The sequence below is a fragment of the Gopherus flavomarginatus genome, chromosome 12, assembly GCF_025201925.1.
Source record: "Gopherus flavomarginatus isolate rGopFla2 chromosome 12, rGopFla2.mat.asm, whole genome shotgun sequence".
Taxonomy (NCBI): Eukaryota; Metazoa; Chordata; order Testudines; family Testudinidae; genus Gopherus; species Gopherus flavomarginatus.
In genome coordinates, this window is record NC_066628.1 from 3,060,687 (window position 1) to 3,081,529 (window position 20,843).

The 20,843-nt window shown below is 49.9% G+C and overlaps 1 protein-coding gene across 3 annotated transcripts; it reads right to left on the reverse strand.

The window, feature by feature from the left end:
- Positions 1-2,049: 2,049 nt before the first annotated feature.
- On the reverse strand, positions 2,050-20,345 carry LOC127033264 (C-type lectin domain family 2 member D-related protein-like). Of its 3 annotated transcripts, XM_050921110.1 has the most exons (9): positions 20,223-20,345; positions 19,620-19,682; positions 14,598-15,019; positions 13,632-13,654; positions 10,470-10,576; positions 9,993-10,097; positions 8,308-8,495; positions 5,411-5,514; positions 2,050-3,270 (listed from the first exon to the last, which is right to left on the reverse strand). In XM_050921110.1, the coding sequence occupies exons 3-9, from the start codon at positions 15,012-15,014 to the stop codon at positions 3,129-3,131; spliced, it is 1,086 nt and encodes a 361-aa protein (XP_050777067.1). In that variant the 5' UTR covers positions 15,015-15,019; positions 19,620-19,682; positions 20,223-20,345; the 3' UTR covers positions 2,050-3,128. The 3 variants fall into 3 exon arrangements, with proteins under 3 accessions (XP_050777067.1, XP_050777065.1, XP_050777066.1); XM_050921108.1 differs by lacking the exons at positions 19,620-19,682; positions 20,223-20,345 and adding an exon at positions 17,317-17,422; XM_050921109.1 differs by lacking the exons at positions 19,620-19,682; positions 20,223-20,345 and adding an exon at positions 16,311-16,381.
- Between the last annotated feature and the right edge of the window lie 498 nt (positions 20,346-20,843).

The window sequence follows — 20,843 nt, forward strand, 5'->3', positions numbered from 1 at the left end:
GAGCAGGGGGTCACATGCTAGTGAGAAAATAACCCCAGGCCCAGTTCTGCAGCCCTGCTGTGACGTGAGAGAGCATCGCCGCCCCCTGCTGGTGGGAATAGAGACCTGGTGTGTGTGTGTGTGTGTGCGTGTGTGTGTGTGTGTTAGCACTGCTCTCTGGTGGTGGGACTAGAGACTTGGGCTGTGTGTGTGTGTGTGTGTGTGTGTTAGCACTGCTCTCTGGTGGTGGGACTAGAGACTTGGGCTCTGTGTGTGTGTGTGTGTGTGTGTGTGTGTGTGTGTGTGTTAGCACAGCCCTCTGGTGGTGGGACTAGAGACTTGGGCTCTGTGTGTGTGTGTGTGTCTGTGTGTGTGTTAGCACTGCCCCTCTGGTGATGGGAATAGAGACCTGGGCTGTGTGTGTGTGTGTGTGTGTGTGTGTGTGTGTGTGTGTGTGTTAGCACTGCCCTCTGGTGGTGGGACTAGAGACTTGGGCTCTGTGTGTGTGTGTGTGTGTCTGTGTGTGTGTTAGCACTGCCCTCTGGTGATGGGAATAGAGACCTGGGCTGTGTGTGTGTGTGTGTGTGTGTGTGTGTGTGTGTGTGTGTGTGTGTGTGTTAGCACTGCCCTCTGGTGGTAGGAAATAGGTTCACGCTGTATGTGCATATGTGTATGGGACCCGACCCCCACCAATATGTCTACCCCCCGCCCCCCCCCCCGATTTTGCCCAAACTCCTATTTTCTTCATTTAACAATCTCCAGCCCTGGACAATTGCCCAGCCCAGTGGCTGAGCAGGCTGGTCCGACAGTGCCGGCCAGCAACACTCGCTGTAACCCCACCCGGCCGTACCCGGCTGCTCCACCCCCCAACCCCCAGCCCTGCAGGCTGGTCCTGAGGGTGGTGGACTGGGGGGACTGGGGGCCTTGTCATGTGCCCCTGGGACCCTCCAGCCCTTTTCACCCAAGTCGAGCCCTGGGCATGACTCAGTGACACCCAGCGCTGACACTGATGCTGGAGGAATGATGGGGTGGGGATGGAGGGATGGAGGGAGGGAGGGAGGGATGTGGGTGGGGATGGAGGGCGGGATGTGGGTGGGTATGGAAGGATGTGGGGGGGATGGAGGGATGAAAGGAGGGAGGGATGTGGGTGGGGATGGAGGGATGGAGGGAGGGAGGGATGTGGTTGGGGATGGAGGGAGGGATATGGGTAGGGATGGCGGGATGGAGGGAGGGATGTGGGTGAGGATGGAGGGATGGATGGAGGGATGTGGGGGGGGATGGAGGGATGGAGGGAGGGATGTGGGTGGGGATGGCGGGATACATGTAGAGATGAGGGAGGATGGATGGAGGGAGGGATGGATATGGGGATAGATGGGTGCATATGGCTAGGGATGGATGCAGTGACTCTGACAAAGTTTTGGGGGTCATGGGAGACAATCGGCTGAACACGAGCCCCGAGTGAGGTGCTGACGGCAAAAGGGCTAATGCGACCCTGGCACATATAACCAGGGGTTTCTCGAGTAGGAGCCAAGACGTTATTTTACCTCTGGATTTGGCTCTGCTGCGACCGCTGCTGGAATCCTGTGTCCCGTTCCGGTGCCCACAGTTCAGGAAGGATGTTGATAAATCGGAGAGGGGTCAGAGAAGAGCCACGAGAACGATTAAAGGATTTGTAAACCCCAGTCCTGAGCCTCCTCCCAGATTCAGCACCCTGCACCACAACACTGTGCCCCAGCTCGGAGCCCCCTCCTGCACCCAAACTCCCTCCCAGAGCTTGCACCCCCACCCCCTCCTGCACCCCAATCCCCTGCCCCAGGCTCAGCCCAGCGTCCCCTTCCACACTGCAAACCCTTCGGCCCCAGCCCAGAGCCTGCACCCTCTCCTGAACCCCAACCCTCTACCCCATCCCAATGAAAGTGAGTGAGGGTGGCGGAGAGCGAGCAATGGGGTGGGGAGATGGAGTGGGGGGAGTTGGGAAGGGGTGGGACTCGGGGAAGGGGCGGTGGAGATCCTGAGTTGCCCTTAAATTCAAAAAGTGATCTTGGGCGTAAAAAGGTTGGAGACCACTGGTATAGCTGGACCACCTGGTAATAGTGGTGGGGAAAACTCCACAGCGGCCCAACACTGTAGCATTTAATTTCAGAAAGGGGAACTACACAAAAATGAGGACGTTAGCTGAACAGAAATTGAAAGGTACAACACCAAAAGTGAAATCCCTGCAGGGAAACTTTTAAAAGACACCGTAACAGAGGCTCAACTAAAGGTTTATCCCAAATTAAAAAAACATAGTAAGAGAATCAAAAAAGTGCCACCGTGGCTAAACAACAAAGTAAAAGAAGCAGTGAGAGGCAAAAAGGTATGAGGAGAGATTAATAAGGCTGGGAGTTTTCAACTTGGCAAAAAGACGACTGAGGGGGGATATGATAGAGGTCTATAAAATCATGGCTGGTGTGGAGAAAGTAAAGAAGGACAAGTTGTTTACCCCTTCTCATCACACAAGAACTAGGGGTCAACAGATGAAACTAATAGGCAGCAGGTTTCAAACAAATAAAAGGAAGTTTTTCTTCACACAACGCACAGTTAACCTGTGGAACTCTTTGCCAGAGGATGTTGTGAAGGCCAAGACTATAACAGGGTTTAAAAAAGGAACTAGATAAATTCATGGAGTACAGGTCCATCAATGGCTATTAGCCAGGATGGGCAGGGATGGTGTCCCTAGCCTCTGTCTGCCAGAATTTGGGAATGGGTGACAGGGGATGGATCACTCGATGATTCCCTGTTCTGTTCATTCCCTCTGGGGCACCTGGCATTGGCCATGGTTGGAAGACAGGATACTGTGCTAGATGGACCTTTGGTCTGACCCAGGATGGCCGTTCTTGTGTTCTTATGATTTCTGTGGCTTGGTTAAATAGATCACTTGTTTTAAAAATCAGATCCTTCAGAATTGCCGGACGTTAGCACTGGGCTTCTAGATGACTATGGATCTGTCTGTCCTCCCAGTCTGTGACGGTGACATTTAGAGAATAATGTTAGTTAGAGACAAACTGCCAAGTTCTGCTCTGGTGTCATCCAGAGAGGTCCAACCTGGTTCCCGCCACGGGGGTCTTATTACAGTCATGCTGCAGCCTAAGCCTGCAGTTTGGCTGCTCTTAACACTTTGGGGCCCTCTGCTTCCCCCCGGTCTCTCCGTCCAGCTTGCTGCAGGCCCATTTCCTCTCAGTGTCGCAGCCTGTGCTGTTCACAACGCCGTTATCCAGGTAAGCGCAGAGTCCGGCTCCTCTGATCTCAAAGCTGCAGTGCAGAGGAAGAGGATTAATCCCAAAGGTCCCGGTGAAGCTAGCGGAAAAAGGCACCGAGATCAGCTGGCTGGAAGTCAAAGCCCAGACAGGTGAGGTATAAGGGACACGTTTTAACAGTGCAGGGGGGATCTTTGCACTGATGTAGCTACACGCAGCCATTCCCCCAAGGTATATATTCCTGACCCCCCTCCGTGCCCCTACAATCCTCTGGGCTGAGTTTCATGGTGCTTTCGACCTGGGCTAGCAGGTCTGGCTGCTCTCCCCTGAGCTGGTAACCTGTCCACTTTGCGGTGTGGACACAAGTGATACCCCTCAAGTGCTGATCATCCTCCAAGGCCTTCCCACAATTCTCTCACCATGTGCCCAGAAAGGACAGCCACGTTCTCCCACAATTCATTGGGAAAGAATCAGAGTGGCTTGTCTTACTGAAGCACAAAGACCCTTGGGATACGTCCTCAGAAGTCAGAGTGACACACACTGGGGAGGGGAGCGCTGCACCGGCTAACCCAATCATTCAGGTAGGGCTGCTAGTCTAATCCACGTGCTGCGACCCAAGTTAACTCTGCAGCGAAGACATTCAATACTAGGACAAGCCCTGTATTACGCCGGTGCGGGTCTCCTACGCTGGGGGTTTGTGCTGGGCTAGTGACACTGTCCATGTTCTTAAACTAAACTGGCTCTTTGTTAAGAGAACAATTGACAGAGGTGCTGTGACTGCAGCTAACATTCCAGCCATGTGCACACAGACCGACTGACTGGTGCTTCCTCCAGACTCTTCCCTGCTGCAACCTGTGCTCCTCCCTCCACGTTCTGTGCAGGCTGATACACCTAATATAGGCTCTGAGTTCACCAATGCAGCCCACCGCCCTTGCAGAAGTGTTTCTGGCTAGTGACCCCAAAAAATCAAAGCCCTCCCACTCCTGGCACCATGTTAAGAGCTGTGCCATCTGGAAGCTGTTTGTGGTGCATGACAACAATAACTTTATTGGTCCTACAAAACTGTGAATATCAGACCACACCTGTGTGTGCTTGACAGAAGCAGGGACGGAATCTGAGAGTTCTGGGTCTATGTGCAGGCACCTCTACTGGCTGAGCTAAAAGACCAACCTCTGTTAGCTTACAGGCTGGAGAAGATCCATCATTCCAATATGCTCCAATCAGTAGAGGGGAGCATTGAGCGACTCGAGTAAACTTGGCGTAGGTGGAAAATATTACATATGCTTAACTGCCACTGGATGGCGCGCTTTACACGAGCCACCTCCATACACACTATAGTGGGCTGGGAAGTGGATTTTTCAATTTGCAGGAAAATAGCTGAGTTTTAATTTTTTTTCTCTTCCAAAATGGAAGAAAACAAAAGGAAATGTCCTGAAAATCAAGGCAGAGTTTTTGTTGTCGTTATTTCGGGACAATTGAAACATTTCGTTCTGATTTTGACTTTTAAAAAACTTGTTTTACATACAATTAAAAAATGGAGTGGAGGCAGCATTTTGAAATGGGAAATCCAACCATTCCGTTCCAAATGGGTCAAAACATTTTTTATTCCATTTTTCTTTCCAAATGAAATTTTGTTGAAACCCACACGGTTTTGCTAAGGGTTTCCCATTCGAGGCATGGGCATTGCATGATGGAAAAACACTGCATTGGGAAAATCCCAGCCAGCTCCAAAACGCACACAGATACAGGCATAGCTCTTGTGTAATGCTTCTGTAATGACATCAGCCTTGGCCCAGGCTGATCCTGGCTGCTGCTGTAAACTCCCAGCCATGACTTATCGTGTGACCTATACACAGATGACAGACAGTGTGTTGGATCCCTGCTAGTAGGTACAGCCTATGCTAACCCCACCCCAGCAGGCGGTGCTGCGGGGAAGGAAAGAGGAGAGCAGTAGGCCCAGATGTTGGGTGAGGTTTTGACAGATCCCACCGCTTCCACCAATACCTCTCTGGGAGTAGACAGGCCTCTGCTGCCACTTCCGGAGGGGGAAAAAGGCAGCTGCTGCCTCTCTGGGAACGGGGCTTCCCTAAGGCTCCCAAGTGGTGGGTGGGTCCCTGGACATAGTTGCCCTATATCCTGGTGTGGATCCCCTCAATCCTGCCCCCCCATGTGCAGTCAGAGAGAAAGAGACTCACAGGTGGTTGAATGCAGCGCCATCCACCCATCTCCAGGGCTGGCCTGGTTCCCTCCGGAGTCCAACCCAGTGATCAGAGGGGCCTTTATGGTGCATTGCGGTATTCTGAATAATGCAAAGGGAAATCACACATCATACGTGTCCCTCTCCCCCACCCATTCCTTCACTGTCTGTTTCTGGCCCCTATGTGGCCATGGGGTGTAACATGCTGTTATGTTGGAAGGTGCTAATGGAGGCCACCAGGTCACTCAATGGGAGCTGGGGACTAAACAGGGTGACCTATTTCCCTGTGCTGAATACAGGACACCTGGTAAAATTACTGGTATTCAGGCGAGTTCAAGGGCAATCAATCCGAACGGTGCAGGACAAACGTTCAAATTAACTTCAAGTTGACTGAGCCCCTGTTAAAAAAGAAATACTGTGTAGCTGGATTATTTTTATTTGCCTTCTTATCTCTAAGGTTCACACGGGGAGGGGTGACACACACACTCTCCCATACCCCTCTCTCACACAGGGTGGGTGGGGTGCGGTGACCAACCGAGCCAACCCTCCCTGCCTGGCACTCTCTGCCCTCCCTGCCTGGCTGTGTTGATAGCTGCTTGTAAGGGGAAATGTGAGTCAGGTGAGTCCAAAATAGAAATGTGGAAAAATACCAGCGGCCCCTTATTGAACAGCCTTCGGACCGAGGCCAGATAACAGGACACAACCCCACCACTGGCTGCCTTCATGCTTGCACAGCTTGAAAAGAGACAAAGTGCATGTTTCACTTAAGACGACAGTTGTGTGACATTTTGTTGTATCCTTATAATATTCTTTAAAAATACCAGAACTTTTAATATATATTACAACCACTTCAGAGCTACTGTGTGGAGCATGCAAAGATGCCCCCTTGGAAAGGCAAAAGCAAATCACTTGTTCTTTTCAGTGCAAAATAAAAATGAAAGGGGGGGAGCAGGATAGCTCAGTGGTTTGAGCATTGGCCTGCTAAACCCAGGGTTGTGAGTTCAATCCTTGAGGGGGCCACTTAGGGATCTGGGGGAAAAAATCTGTCAGGGATGATACTTCGTCCTGCTGTGAAGGCAGGGGACTAGACCATTAAGGTAAATGAATAGCCAGAGCCCTGTTTCCAGGTTCTGCTATTCAGGGGGACCATATTTCCCTGTGCTGAATACAGGGCACCTGGTAACATTGCTGGGATTGAAGTGAGTTCAGCGGCTGTCAATCAGAACTGTGCAGGACAAACATTCAAACTCACATCAAGTTGACTGAGCCGGAAATGGGATGCAGGGCAGGGCCCTGCTGGCTGAGAGCCAGCACGCAGCGTTGGCTGTTCTGATGGAGCAATAGGGGGAGCATCTGGCCCCGAGCGCTGCATCTTCGCCCTGGCACACCCACCTCCATTGTCAGCCACTGGACCTCAACACTGGTGGGCAGGCAGCTGCTGAGCACCGATCCAGCCAGCAGCAGGACCCACCAGTACTGACGGGCTGGGGGGGCAGTGGGGAGACAGAAAATATGGGAGAATTTGCCCCATTTAGAAAAAGGGACACCTGCAGGAGGGCTTAAATACGGGACTGTCTCTTTAAAAATGGGACAGCTGGTCACCTGACACCAAAATACTCTCTGGGTCATCACAAAGGTCTGTGGATGAACTAGGAATTGAACCTAGGTCTCTTAGACATCAGGTCATTGCCCTAACTTTGGGGCCACGTGGTGAAACCAACCCGCACTAGCTGTATCTCCCCCCAGCTCCCATCTGGGCTGAGCTACCTAAGCTGTATTGCAGATGCCAGCTGTAGATTGCAGTCCAGTGCCTGGATGTGGGTCACTGAGCCTGCATACAGGGCCTGCTATTTTGTGTTGTCAAACCGCAGATTACAAACTCTTTGGGGAATGGATTTGTTACATGTCTGTACAAGAGTCTCATTCAGCCTCTATGATCTGCATAGAGTCACAAAGAGGATGCGGGTCCCTGGTCAACAAGAGAGGCAAAGTTGGAGAGTGAGCTGTGTAGAGAAGCCTCCTGCCTACTTGAGGTCATCAAGTTTCCTGCGGCAGGGCCAAGTAAACCCAGGCTATAGTTTGCATCTGTTTTCTTTTAATAACACCTTCCTGCTTAAGATAGACAGTGATTCCATATATCAATGCGGCCCTGATCCCTGACCGTGACCTCTAGGCCTACTATAATAGAACTAATGAATTAAGAGAATGAAGACGCTCCACCCCTTATGGTTCAAAACAAGAACTGAGTGTAAGTGACACAGCCACATCTGCCTGAGTTTGCAGAGAGCCTGAAGCAATCGCTGAGAGAAAGAACTGCCCTGTGTCACTTATGCAGCGGCGCTGCCTGAGTCTGCAGAGAGCCTGGGCCACTCACTCAGCGGGATGGAACATGTCCTGCCCATCTCCACTGGGTGTTAAATCAGAACCCTAATGACAACACATTGATATTTAATCCTAACTGGGGTTGCCATCTCTTATGATTTTGTCGGTAGACTCAGTGTTTAGTCCTGAAGCCACAGGTCCTGAGTCACGGGAATACATAAGAATCTCAGCCTTCGATTAAACATTTATAACGTTCCCAGCTCTGTGTTTGCAGAAGAAAGCTTCAAAACGGGACCTGAGTGCACAAAAGAATCCCCAAGTTTAGCGTGACTTTCAAAATGCCGTGATTTTTAAGCCCATGATTTTTTTTTGAGGGGGGCAGGGGTGATGTGATTTTTTGAACAGGGTTGGTCACCACTGCCCCACCAGGGACACTTGGTGTCATGAGTGGGTGGGGCTTGTTTTGTGGGCAGAGTTTGGATGGCCTTATGTTTTCCCAGTCTAATGCCAACACCTCCTGCTGTGGGCAACCTGGTCTATTGCCGTTACAAGGACTCGACGGCTCTGTCTTACCAGAGCCTCTAAGCTACTGTTTGCAGCCAGAGAGGCAGCGTGTGAAGAGCAGTAATTCTGGCCGGATTTCCAGTTCCCTTCCTCTTCAGAAAAATAGTAGCACTTTCCTTGGGAGGCGATCCAGCCTTCATCACAGCATGGGGCAGCAGACGCTCTCAGAGCAGCTGTGTCAGGTTTGATGGCAGCTCCTGGTAATGCACAAGGATAACAACAAGTTAGTGCTTCCACCATCACGGGGGGTGGGGGGTGTTGTACTGGTGCTACGGGAACCGTCAGTACATTTCACATCAGCTCCAGGGTCGACACAGCTGTAGTTGTAGACGCGTTGGGCTGGAAGGAACAATGACAGGTCATCAAGTCTCCTGGGGCAGGGCCATGTAAACCTAGACGTTCCCTGACAGGTGTTTGTCCAACCAGGTCTTAATCACCTCCAAGATGGGTGGGGATCCACAACCTCCTTTGTAAGCCTGTTCCAGAGCTTAACTACCCTGAGGGCACGTGGAGAACAACTGATCAACGTGCTCTTTAGAACAGCCCTTAACATAGTTGGAGACTGTTATCGCTCCCCCCCCCAGTCTTCTTTTCTCAAGACTGAACATACCCAGTTTTTTTAACCTTTCACCAAAGGTCAGAGGTTCTAGACCTCTGATCGTTTTTCTTGCTCCCCTGTGGACTCTCTCCAATCTGTCCATATCTTTCCGACAGTGCAGCACCCGGAACGGGACACCGTGCATCAGCTGAGGCCTCACCAGTGCCGAGCAGAGTGGGACAATTACAATCAATCCAGCTACTTAGAGCTGGTGGGAAAATGTTTTTTTCCCCCTGCTAAAAATTTAGATGAGAATAAAAAATGTGGAAAATTTTGATTTTACAGAAAAAAAATGGCAAGTGTTTGTCTGAAAACCAAAGACTTGGAAATCTCAATGCAGTGCATCATGGGAGCTGTAGTCTTGGTGTCTGATGTCTCCATTCTCTTCTGTAGGCGAGGCTCCTTGGTCAGATGCCATCTCCCATGATGCACCATGGTCTCCCCTCTTAGTGAAGGGTCTGCATCATGGCAACCCTTAGCCTTATGGGAGATGAAGTCCAGCTGGAGTTCCAGCCTGGCCTCCACGTGTTCCCTGTAATGGGATCTTGACATGCAGTGTCTCATTCAACCACTAGAAGGCTCTGTGATCTGTACAGAGTTGTAGACAGGATCCAGGTCTCTGGTAGAATGACCAGATGTCCCGATTTTACTGGGAGAGTCCTGATATTCAGGGTTTTGTCTTATATAAGTGCTTATTAGCCCTCATCCCTTGTCCTGATTTTTCACACTTGCTATCTGGTCCTCCTAGTCCCTGGTCAACAAGAGAGGCCAAGTTGGGGAGCGAGCTGTGTACAAGTTTGCTTTTTTGGGGTTATAGCTTGCATCAGTTTTCTTTTACTAAGCCCCTCTTGTTTAACATAGATCGTGACTTCATATGTCATGACATTCCCTATGCCAGGGTTGTCTATGCTAGTAGTGATTTCCCCTACAGAAGGGGTATTCCTAGCTGGGGAGATGTCAGTTTCCATCCTATTTATGCTCCTGAAGTAGCTCAAAGGGGGGGCAGGATCTGGCCTTGCACGGGAAAGGGAACTGGGAGGACAGAATGTGTAACCGAGTCGCGGAGATGGAGCCAGCCTGGACCCTTTTCACTCACGTGTGAAAACAAATATGGTGGCGCTCAATCCTCCGATCGCAATCAGGAAAATGAGTAGGACCATCCACGCCATGAATGTCTGGATCTTGGAGAAAGATGGATTGTCTGCAGTGGGGAGGAGGGAAAGCCATTTAAAATTCCTTGGGGACAGAGCTACTCAGAGTCAGAGCCCAGGCTTCGTACATCGTGTAGACAGACGCTGGAGGTTTTTGGGGGGAGGCAGCAAGGCAGTGGATCGCACACTGGCCTGGAATGCAGCAGACCTGTGTTCATTTCACCCCTCTGTACCTCAGTTTCCCCCTATGCAAAATAGGACAATAATACCAATCTCTTTTGAGACCTACCAATGAAAAATGCTAAGTATTATTATTCCTGGAAGTGGGGTTTCAAATGGGCGACGCTCCCTTTCTCCATTCCTCTGGTTCAATTTATGCGTATTTAAGATGAACTCACCCTCATACGATTGTTTTCCTTTACCTTGGAGTCCAACTGGGTCACCATCCTCAGCCTGCTTCGCCAGCTCCACCCTGTTTATGTCTCCGCTGAAGGTAGAAGTTGGCTTTGATTTTGGAAACGTCTTCCGGCTACAAAAACACAATATTACATTGAAGACACCTGAATGTTCTCTCGCTGCACAGCATGGGTAAGGGATGGAGAATGGGGGAAAAGCAAGTGGTGACTTACTGAGTTATTTGCTATTGGGTGCTATAAAATGATTCTTTCATCCAAAGTCAATCACAGGCCTCATTAGAACCAATGGGTGGCCAAGCCCCCTCTTTTAAGCTCAGAGGGAGCAATTAAGTCTCTTTATGCAAGAGGGAGAGTTACAAACAATAGAGGGACCGCCCAAGGCACATGACTGTTGTGTACTGGGACATATATGGTCAGGCCTGGGGGTCAGAGCAGGAGTTAGGGTCAGAGTCAGAGTCAGTAGCCAGGAGTGGGGCACAGAAACACGGATCTGGAACAAGGCAGAGTCCAACGTAGCAGCCAACTACAGATTCACCTAGCCACTCAGACAACTTCCTGTGCCTCCATCTGGCTTAAATAGTAAGTCTGAGCCAATCAGAGAGGCCAGACATCTCCTCTAATCAGGAGCTATGTGGATAGGGCGTCTGGTGAAGTAGGGTCTGCCCGCCCATATCCCCTGCTGATACCAGCAAGCTGCCAGATGGTGGCTGCAGTCTGAGGACTGACTGTGGACCCGGATTTGAGAGTCAAAATCCCTCACATCAGCGGAGCTAAGCTGTGCGGACCGAGGGTTTGCAGATGCAGGGGCTAGGAGGCTGGTTGCAGCATGTGTGTCTTGGAGGCTGAAAGCCAGGGGAAGCAGAGAGATAGGGCTTTCTGGGCACAGAGCTCCTGGCTTAGGGGTGGGGAGGGGCGGACACATTCCATTAGTGGTAAGGTGGGGGCACAAGAGGAAAAGTTTGGGCACCACTGGATTAAAGAATTAGAAAATCTGCCTTGCAGTGATAGACTCAAGAAGCCCAATTTATTTAGTGTTACAAAGAGAAGGTTCAGGGTGACTTGATCCCGGGCTATAAGTACCTAGATGGGGAACAAATACTTTAAGGACCCTTCAGTCTAGCAGGGAAAGTTACAACATGACCCACTTGCTAGAAATAGAAGCTAGACAAATTCAGACTGGAAATAAGATCTCTGTTTTTACCAGTGAGGGTAATTAACCATGGGTACAACTTCCCAAAGGTCACGGTGGATTCTCCGACACTGACACGTTTTACATCAAGATGGGATATTTTTCTAACAGATCTGCTCTAGGAATTAATTCAGTGACGTTCTCTGGCCTGTGTTATCCAGAAGGTCAGACTAGATGATCCCAATAGTCCCGTCTGGCTTTGGAATACACAGGAATGGGACATCGGTGTCCCTTCAGCAGACTGAGTTGATACTGTGACCACATGCAGGAACCACGACCTGGTAGGAACCCACCCAGAGGGGAGCAGACCAATGTGTTACCTGGACATTGCAATACCCCTATAGCGTCTTGGGTTAGGATCCAGTGGAGTAGGAGGGCCTTGGCCTGACCACTAGGCCAGCTGGCTATCGCACTGACCCACCACAGAGGACCTTTATCAGAGGGGGAAACTGAGGCACAGAGAGTCTCAGGCCAGCCAGGATGTCTGTGATGAGCAGGGCTTTGAATCTAAGGCTGCCAAGTGCTTAGCTAGTGAATTAATCGTTGGATCAGCCTCCCTCTCTGTACTAAATGCCAGATCCAGCAGTGGCTAATCCATCTCTACAACAGCTGGTCAGGAACTTCTCATCAAATTGAATTTCTGATGCAAAATGCAGTTTCCAGAAAAATCAAAATTTCCTGCAGGAACATTTCAAAATTGCCAATTTTTGGTCTCAATTTTCCTTTGGGAAAACGAAAATGGGACATTTTGTCTTGGGTCGGTTCAACGTTAATCGGTGTCTGCCTGAGCTGTCGCGGTGCCTCTGGGGAGTTGAAGTTTGGATGCTTCATGCTCCTATTCACCTCTCTGGGACGGGCTCTCTGGCTGGACTACATGTCCCATGGTGCACCAGGGTCTTCTCGTTGTGTGGTGCATCACAGGAGTCACGTTACCATGGATGCATCATGGGAGATGTAGTCCAGCCAGGGAGCCTAGCCCAGAGGGAAAAATGAGGGGATGAGACACCCAAACTACAACTCCCATGAGGGGAGATGCATAGGAAGGTGCAGATTCATGTTAAATTGACTCAAAAAAAATATTTCAACATTTCTGGGATTCTGTGTTCAGTCCCAGGAAGATATGGTTAACCCTTTTGGCCTGAGTGGTTCTCCAGTATTCAGGGCCTTGCTGGGTTATTTCCATTAACAGGAGAAATCAATTATATCAGTTGGGTCTGTTCTCAGTGTCATCTTGTTTATTCACAACAAATGCCCACAAAGTCCTGTTCCTTTGAACATGGGAAAAACAAACGACAGCCGGCAAGTTCCTTGCTCAAATTCACCACGTCTTCCCTTCCAGAGAGTTCTGTGCCCAGAAAGCCCTGTCTCTCTGTTTCCTTTCACACTCACAATAGTTTCCTCTGGCTTTTTGCCTCTAACACACACAACCTGCTACTGACATCCTCGTCCCTGCATTTGCAGCCAGGGATACCCCTCGGCCCACGCAGCTTAGATTTTCCCTGCCATGAGCCTTGGGCAGTCCCTCCATGGTTTGTAGCTCTCACTTCTACATAAGAGGGGCTTAGTTGCTCCTTCCATTGAGTCTGAAAGTGTTTGGCCACCCACCGGCTTTAACCACATGTGGGATTGTCTTTGGATGAAAGGCTTACTTGACGGTAGCCACTTAACACCTTTCAGCATGACAAGGCAGCCAAAGTGGAGGGTTTGGAAAAGAGCAAAAACTGTGCTCAGGGGGCTAGAGGGACACTGGGGTACGTCTACACTGCAAAGACCAAACCAACCCTCACCAGGATTCAGAGCCTGGGCTCCAGCCCAAGCCAGAAAGTTTACATTGTTATTATTACCCCTGTAGCATGAGTCCTGGGAGCCCAAGTCAGTGGACCGTGGCTTTGAGATTTGCTTAGGAACCAAACCTGTTTCCCAGACCCCTTCCCAGCAGAACAAAGTTCAAGGGGCAGCAGTTAGCAGGAGCCACTTACCCAGCCAAGGGACGCCTGATGCCCTAGAAGAGAAAGCAAAGATCCCCTGTAGGGGCGAGACATTGCTGACACCAGAAAAGGGCCTGCGAATGGGTGACCTCCATTGCGTATCGCCCCAAATGTTGGACATCTTTGTTTTTTGGGATTCCAACAGTGGGACATGGCATTGAGTGGATGGTGAAAACGACCGTTCAGGTAGCCTGATTTATTGTTCACATGTGTTTGCTATTGTTATTAAAAATTTATTTTTGTTACCCTCAAATTCTGAGCTCTTTACTTAGGTTGTCACCTGTACAGCTTGTGATAATCATATAGGTGTAACCCATTAATTGGCAGCGGTAGTAGGCTGTTATCCACTATGTCGACCAGCCACTGGAGAGTGCCATGGTACATACTCTACAAATGTATTACGTAGACTCCTAAGAGCAGCAGTAAAACTGGAGTGGGGTGGGGGAGTTAAACTTTTTGATACCAATTTCATTGTACATTTGGAAAAAAAACCCAAATTTTCATTTAGAAAAATGGCCCGTTCCCCTGGCTTTTTTTTAAAAAAGGGTTTTGTTGAAAAAATGTCAGTGTGCTCAGAGGATAATGAGCTTTCTGTTGTCTGTCTTGTCTATTTATACCGCAAGTTGTTCAAGGCAATGATTGTCTCTTGCTGTGTGTCTGTGCAGCTCCTGTCACAACAGGGCCCTGATCTCAGCTAACGCAGGGACTGTCTCTCCCTGTGTGTCTGTGCAGCGCCTGTCACAACGGGGCCCTGATCTCAGCTAAGGCAGGGACTGTCTCTCACTGGGTGTCTGTGAAGTGCCTGGCACAACGGGGCCCTGATCTCAGCTGGGGCAGGGACTGTCTCTCCCTGTGGATCTGTGCAGTGTCTGGCACAATGGGGTCCTGATCACAGCTGGAGTCCCCAGGAGCTGCTGTAACACACATCGTAATTTCCCAATTAGCACAATATCCTACCTGGTTTATGCTGGCATCAGCCTCCTCTCTGGGAATCACTGTGTGTGATCTATGATTCTGGGCATCCCTGCAGACAACGCAAATGAAGGTTTGATCCTCTACGCAGTAGAGTTTTAGCTCTTCGCTGTGGTTCTCACACACCCTTTCTGGCCACAAACTCAGCTCCTCTAACAGGAGCCACTTGTCTATTTCTTCCGCCTTCCAGGGTTCGTTGTCAGAGCCGGATTTTCCCTCCTGAAAATCTTCTTTGCACCACGGGCAGGTGATTTGCTCTGTCACTTCGCTCCGGGGCCGGTTGATGCAGGCCTGGCACAAGCTGTGGCCGCAGTGTCTGATCACTGGATCTCGACAGCGCTCCAGGCAGACAGAGCAAGGAACGAGCCCCCGGAGATGCTCGACAGAGTTTGTGTCTTCCATGGCTCCTGCCAGAGAGATGGAGGAATGTGAAGTTTACGCTTGTCTCCTGGGGTTATTTTTTGTGTGCATCGGTTGCCTGTACTGTGCCTTTGGAAAGGAGGCGACCGAAAGGGGATAAGGTGCAATAAATTGAGGGTAGGCAGACAGATATTCCCCTAGGTACCATGCCAATGATAGTTCTCTGTCTCCACCATTCTGACAATGCCAACTACATGCAAATGGTGACTCCCTCCCTCTGGCTTATAATGTGGCTGTGTGGCGATGGATTTTCACAGAGCACGTGAAAGGCCTGATCTCAGAGCTACCCACTGTCAGATCTCCAAGTTTCTGTTCCAAACCACGGAGATGAGAGAGCTCTTCAAACCAGACAGTGAGGGGGGAAATAGTTAACATTGGCGTTCTTTGCTGTTCAACATGGCTGCCCTGGTTTGGCTGAAACTTAAAACCCGCCAACCAACCAAACCCCGAATCCCGGGGGCAGAGATTTTAGTAACAAACAGGTAAAGTTATAAACAACTGAAAATAGAGGATTATTAGGGCGAGCATCAGGCAATCTGAACGATGCACATCTCGAATGCTTGTCCTTAGCAGCTCTCTGTCCGTATGGTATTACGGGGGGTTTTTGATTATGTGGGGCTCAATCCTGCTGCCAGCTTGAAATCTAGTCTGTTTCAAAACAGGTTACAGCAGTTTCTGCTCCTGCGTCTGCTCCTTAGATGTCCTTCTATATATAGTTTTATAGTCACTCTTTACTATCTTAAAGGATTATTTTTTTCTGCCCAGTTGCGCTGTGAAAAACCAGCAGAAACACAGGAAACTGACAAAGTGTGTAAGAGAAATTGTGAGAGAGACTGTACACAAAGTGCTGTCAAATGCAGAGAGATCCCACTGGAGAGTAAAAGTGGAGAAAAGTTTTTTATCTCGAGGGCCCTGATCCTGTGGACACATCAGTTGCTTTACTCGTGTGAGTAATCTCACTGATTTCCATGAGACTAATCAAGTGATACAAAACATCTTAACATGATCAGAAGGACTTACTTTAAAATAATCATATCAATGTAACCGTAATTCTGTGGACTCTTAAACATCCTTCCACCCTCCACATAAATTAAATACAGTTCCCAGTTAGTTTGATCTAAAAAACAACAGAAGCTTTTTTAAAAGGCCATTAGACTGCACGAGAATGTATCAAATGAATGTTATAAAGGCTGGAGTTGGAAAATGAGAACGCCTTCAGGGGTCTTTGGCTGCAGCCTGCTTTCTGGTGAAGATCAGCCTGGCTGAGAGCTACCGTACCTGGAATATGCTCTTCGGTTGTCACAAATCTCTGACTCAGGGGAGACCTCACCTGGACCGTGTGCTCAGCCCCTCTGAACAGCGGATAGTTACGGCCAAACGTCAAGGAGTTCAGAGAGGGGCAGTAAACTGATCGGGGGCTCACAAGGGAGACTGAAATAGCTAACGGGGCTTGGTTGGTTGATTTCTTTTCCTCAGCCCTGGTTGATTGGCTGTTTGCTGTAACCCCATCCCGGGCTTTGTCCCAGGGTCGCTTCACCTCAGCCTTACTCCACACCTGCTCCTCATAGCTCTTCTGCCCTGTCCTCCTGGCCCCTCTCCATGCCCTCCTTAGTAAACTCCACCCTCTCAAAAATATTACACAATTAACATGCCATGCTCCACTTGTGTGTCATAATCCTTCCCCTGACCCTGGGCCTATTTAGATTGTAAGCCCTTTGACACAGGGACTGTCTCTCCCTGTGGGTCTGTGCAGGACAATGGGGCCCTGATCTCAGCTGGGACAGGGACTGTCTCTCCCTGTGTGTCTGTGCAGCGCCTGGCACAACAGGGCCCTGATCTCAGCTGGGACAGGGACTGTCTCTCCCTGTGTGTCTGTGCAGCGCCTGGCACAACAGGGCTCTGATCTCAGCTGGGGCAGGGACTGTCTCTCCCTGTGAGTCTGTGCAGCGCCCGGCACAAGGGCGCCCTGATCTCAGCTGGGGCAGGGACTGTCTCTCACTGTGTGTCTGTGCAGTACCCGGCACAACAGGGCCCTGATCTCAGCTGGGGCAGGGCATGTCTCTCGCTGTGTGTCTGTGCAGCGCCCAGCACAACGGGCCCTGATCTCAGCTGGGGCAGGGACTGTCTCTCACTGTGTGTCTGTGCAGCGCCCAACACAACGGGGCCCTGATCTCAGCTGGGGCAGGGACTGTCTCTCTCTGCGTGTCTGGGCCTGGCTAAGGTCAGTGTGAAAGTGATTGCAATGTTGCAAAAGGTGTATTTAGCTGACATATTTCAATATTACTTGTGAATTTAACAATCCTGCTTCTGTGTACTGTGTATGCTTCGCCAGCTATGGCCTTCAGGAACTCTTCACGCACACTGGCCAAGCATCTCCTCCAGATAAGCATTTCAACATCTCTCACGGTAATCTTGTGATCTGGAAAGAAAGTCCCCACTTGCAGCTTCATGTACAGGCTGGTGTTCCCGAAGATGCATGCGTCATGCTCCTTCCCAGACCAGCCTGTGTTGATGTCAGTGAAATGCCCATGGAGATCCATAAGCATCTGCAACACCATGGAGAAGTACCCCTTCCTACTGATGTACTCCGTCGCCAAGTGGTCTGGTGCCAAAATTGGAATGTGTGTGCCAAGTATCGCCCCTCCACACTTAGGGAAACCCATTTCTGCAAAGCCATCCAATATTTCACGCACATTTCCCAGAGTCACAATCCTCCGTAGCAGGATGCCATTTATTGCCTGGCACACTTGCGTTAACACAGCCCCAACGGTCGACTTCCCCACTCCAAATGTATATGTGACCGACTGGTAGCAATCTGGAGTCACTAGCTTCCACACAGCGATCGCGTACCGAGAGGGCAGTTCTCATTCTGATATCCTTGTGCCGCGGGTCTGGGGCCAGTTCCGGGCACAATTCCACGAAGGTGGCTTTCTGCATCCAAAATTTCTGTAGCCCCTGCTTGTCATCCCACACCTGCATGATGATGCAATCCCAGTCCCACCATTCAGTGCTTGTTTCCTGAGCCAAAAAGCGACGGTCTACCCTCCTCAGCTGCTCTGTGACTGCCAAAAGCAAAATCTAAGCTTGCTCCTATCCGTATCACGCAGAGTGTCGGGCGCCTGAGACTCTTCTTCAGATAGGAACTTCACGATTAGCTGCACTGCCTTCTGCGATGTCTTCATGACAGTTAACAGAGCGTAGAGGAGCAGTGCAGGATCCATCCCTTCTCCCGAAGATGCCGAGGTGCACAGCAAAGAAGGGCCATTGCAAAAATGCTATGAAAGGAAGCCAGAAGCCCATGGAGTGCTGGGACAGAACAATGCATCCCGGGACATCTAGCTCAGCCCCACGCTCTGCCTTCCCACAACACCTAGCGACAGAAGGTGTTGAGCGGAACCCACAGTGCATTGCTCACACTGTGGATGATGGTCCCCGCACTATATACGTAATCTGCCCAGAGAGGGAGAAAATGTGAATATGAAATTCTGATATCGGGCAGGTCACATTGAATTTCTCCTATGAAACTCTGACAACTCCTTCCAGTGTCTGACATGTTATACTTATCCAAATTATGTACGTATGAGTTCTTTTCCAAACGCCTCTGAGAGTTATGAATATTAGTATATTATGTAACCCATCCAATACACATACACAGCCTTTCTAATTGGAGGGGTTTTGGATGTCCAGGCCATGTGCCTGTTATTGTTCTCTTTTCTGACTGAATTATGAAGACTCAGATTTCGTCTCAGATATTATTAGTAAAAATCACAGACAGGTCACAAAAATTCATGGAAGCCCATGACCTGTCTGGGATTTTTCCTAAAAATATCCCTGTAAAATGGAGAATAAGGAGGGTCCCCTTCCCTGTCCCCCACAGCAGTTGGGAGCTCCAGGGTTCCCTCAGCGTCCGCTGGGACTAGGAACTCCTGGGGGCCTGCTGCCAGCAGCAGCTGAGAGCTGCAGGGCTCCCCGCTGAACTCCATGAATTTGGGATTTACCAAAGGTCACAACATACAGGCCCCAATTTAGCAAACTGGCCTAACTTGGGGCACCTGCATTTCTCGCTCCAGCTACAGAACTGCAGGGCAGGTTCTCCAGAGCAGTGTAACCTCTGCAGCCACGGGTAGAGTCAATGGGAGCTGCGGGTGCCCAACCCCTCTGAGAACCAGGCCTTGGAGGTCGCTATCCAAAATCTCGATGCTACATTAAAGGCCATTTGTTAAAGCTGGACCCATCCCATCCCTGTGCTCTGGTGCCGTATGGCAGCTAGGCTGGGCCAAAGGGGCTGTAGGAGAGGAGAAAGCCCCTTCCATGGGGTGAGGAATCCCTCCTCCACAGGAACTTCGGCACAGGGCATGTTCCTGAGAGGGATGGAAATGGAGCGGGATTGGTGGGGGTGGGGGTGGAAGAGGGAGGGGATGGACGGATAGAGGGAGGTGGGCAGTGTAAAGTTACTTTCATGCCAAAGTCTTTGCATAACAGGGGGTGGGGTCTAAGTTATGACAAAGGCAGCAAATGAATGAGACAAACCAACTGGGGTCTGAAGGGTGGGAAGAGACGAGGAGGGAAAAAGTAAATCTCTCTTACAGATTGTCTGCCCTAGGATGGTTGTGGGGCTTCATAGATGTTGGTTCCATGGCTAAGAGAGGCCTGAATGAAAGAGAAATAGAAGGTTTCAGATTAGTTTATATTAAATACCCGAGTGTGTGTCTGTCGATTTCTCTGTCATAATTAAAACCCAGTTTCTCTGAGTTCAGAGTTATAAACATGAGAATTCCGCTGTTATAACTACGAAAACCTGAAATCTCCTTTCTTTTCTCCTTCTCCCCGCCAGACATGCTGCCATCTGAACTGGAGACCCAAACTGAGGAATCGCTAGGAGCACAAACAGAGAGTGAGATTGCAGGTGGAGACGGTCTTTAAGTTATGACATATTAAATATCTGAGTGTGGGTCTGTCTGTTTTGCTGTCATAATTAAAACCCAGTTCTCTGAGTTCAGCATTATAAACATGAGAGTTCTGGTGTTATAAATATGAAAGCCTGAAATCTCCTCTTTTCTCCTTTCCCCCGCCAGACACGCTGCCCTCTGAACTGGAGACCCAAAGTGGGGAATCCCTAGGAGCACACACAGAGGGTAAGATTTTTTTTTTTTTTTAGAGATTGTTTTTAAGTTATGAGATATTAAATACCTGAGTATGTGTCCACCTGTTTCGCTGTCATCATAAAACATTTTCTGAGTTCAGCGTTATAAACATGAGAGTTCTGGTGTTATAAATATGAAAATCTGAAATCTCCTCTCTCTTCTCCTTTTCCCCACCAGACACGCTGCCCTCTGAGCTGGAGACCCATACTGGGGAATCCCTAGGAGCACACACAGGGTGAGATTGCAGGTGGAGACTGTCTTTAAGTTATGAGAAAATTACAGTGCAAATATCTTCATAAGATTGTAGCTAAAGTTACCAACCAAACCAACAGCGACCATGACACACACAGCCCTAAAAATAATCCAGGGGCCCAAACCCCACCACTCCCACTTTTTAAAGTGGAATGACAAAGCCCACTCACTTCTCAACATGGGCATATTTTGGGGGCAGGAGACCCCCAAACTGCAAGCCTTGGGCTGGCATGGAGCATCTCAGGCAATGGCTGGGCTTCATGGGGGGGGGGGGCAACTGATCAGCTCCCTCCCTGTGTAGTGCAGCCCCTGCCTGTGGCATCAGCCTCTTCTGGTGCTGGCCTCTCTCAATGGCCCCACTCCTGCTCCTCTTCCCCTGAGGCCCTGTCCCCTGGCTAGGGAGTGGAGGCCGCAT

Bases quoted from the DNA above. Each gene is read 5' to 3' on its own strand.
- LOC127033264 (XM_050921108.1), bottom strand. From the start codon at position 17,422: ATGCTTATCTGGAGGAGATGCTTGGCCAGTGTGCGTGAAGAGTTCCTG. The intron at 15,020-17,316 runs GTAATATTGAAA...TCTCTCTGGCAG, and splicing joins CAGGATTGTTAAATTCACAA to GAGCCATGGAAGACACAAAC. The intron at 8,496-9,992 runs GTGAGTGAAAAG...GTGCATTACCAG, and splicing joins CACCATATTTGTTTTCACAC to GAGCTGCCATCAAACCTGAC.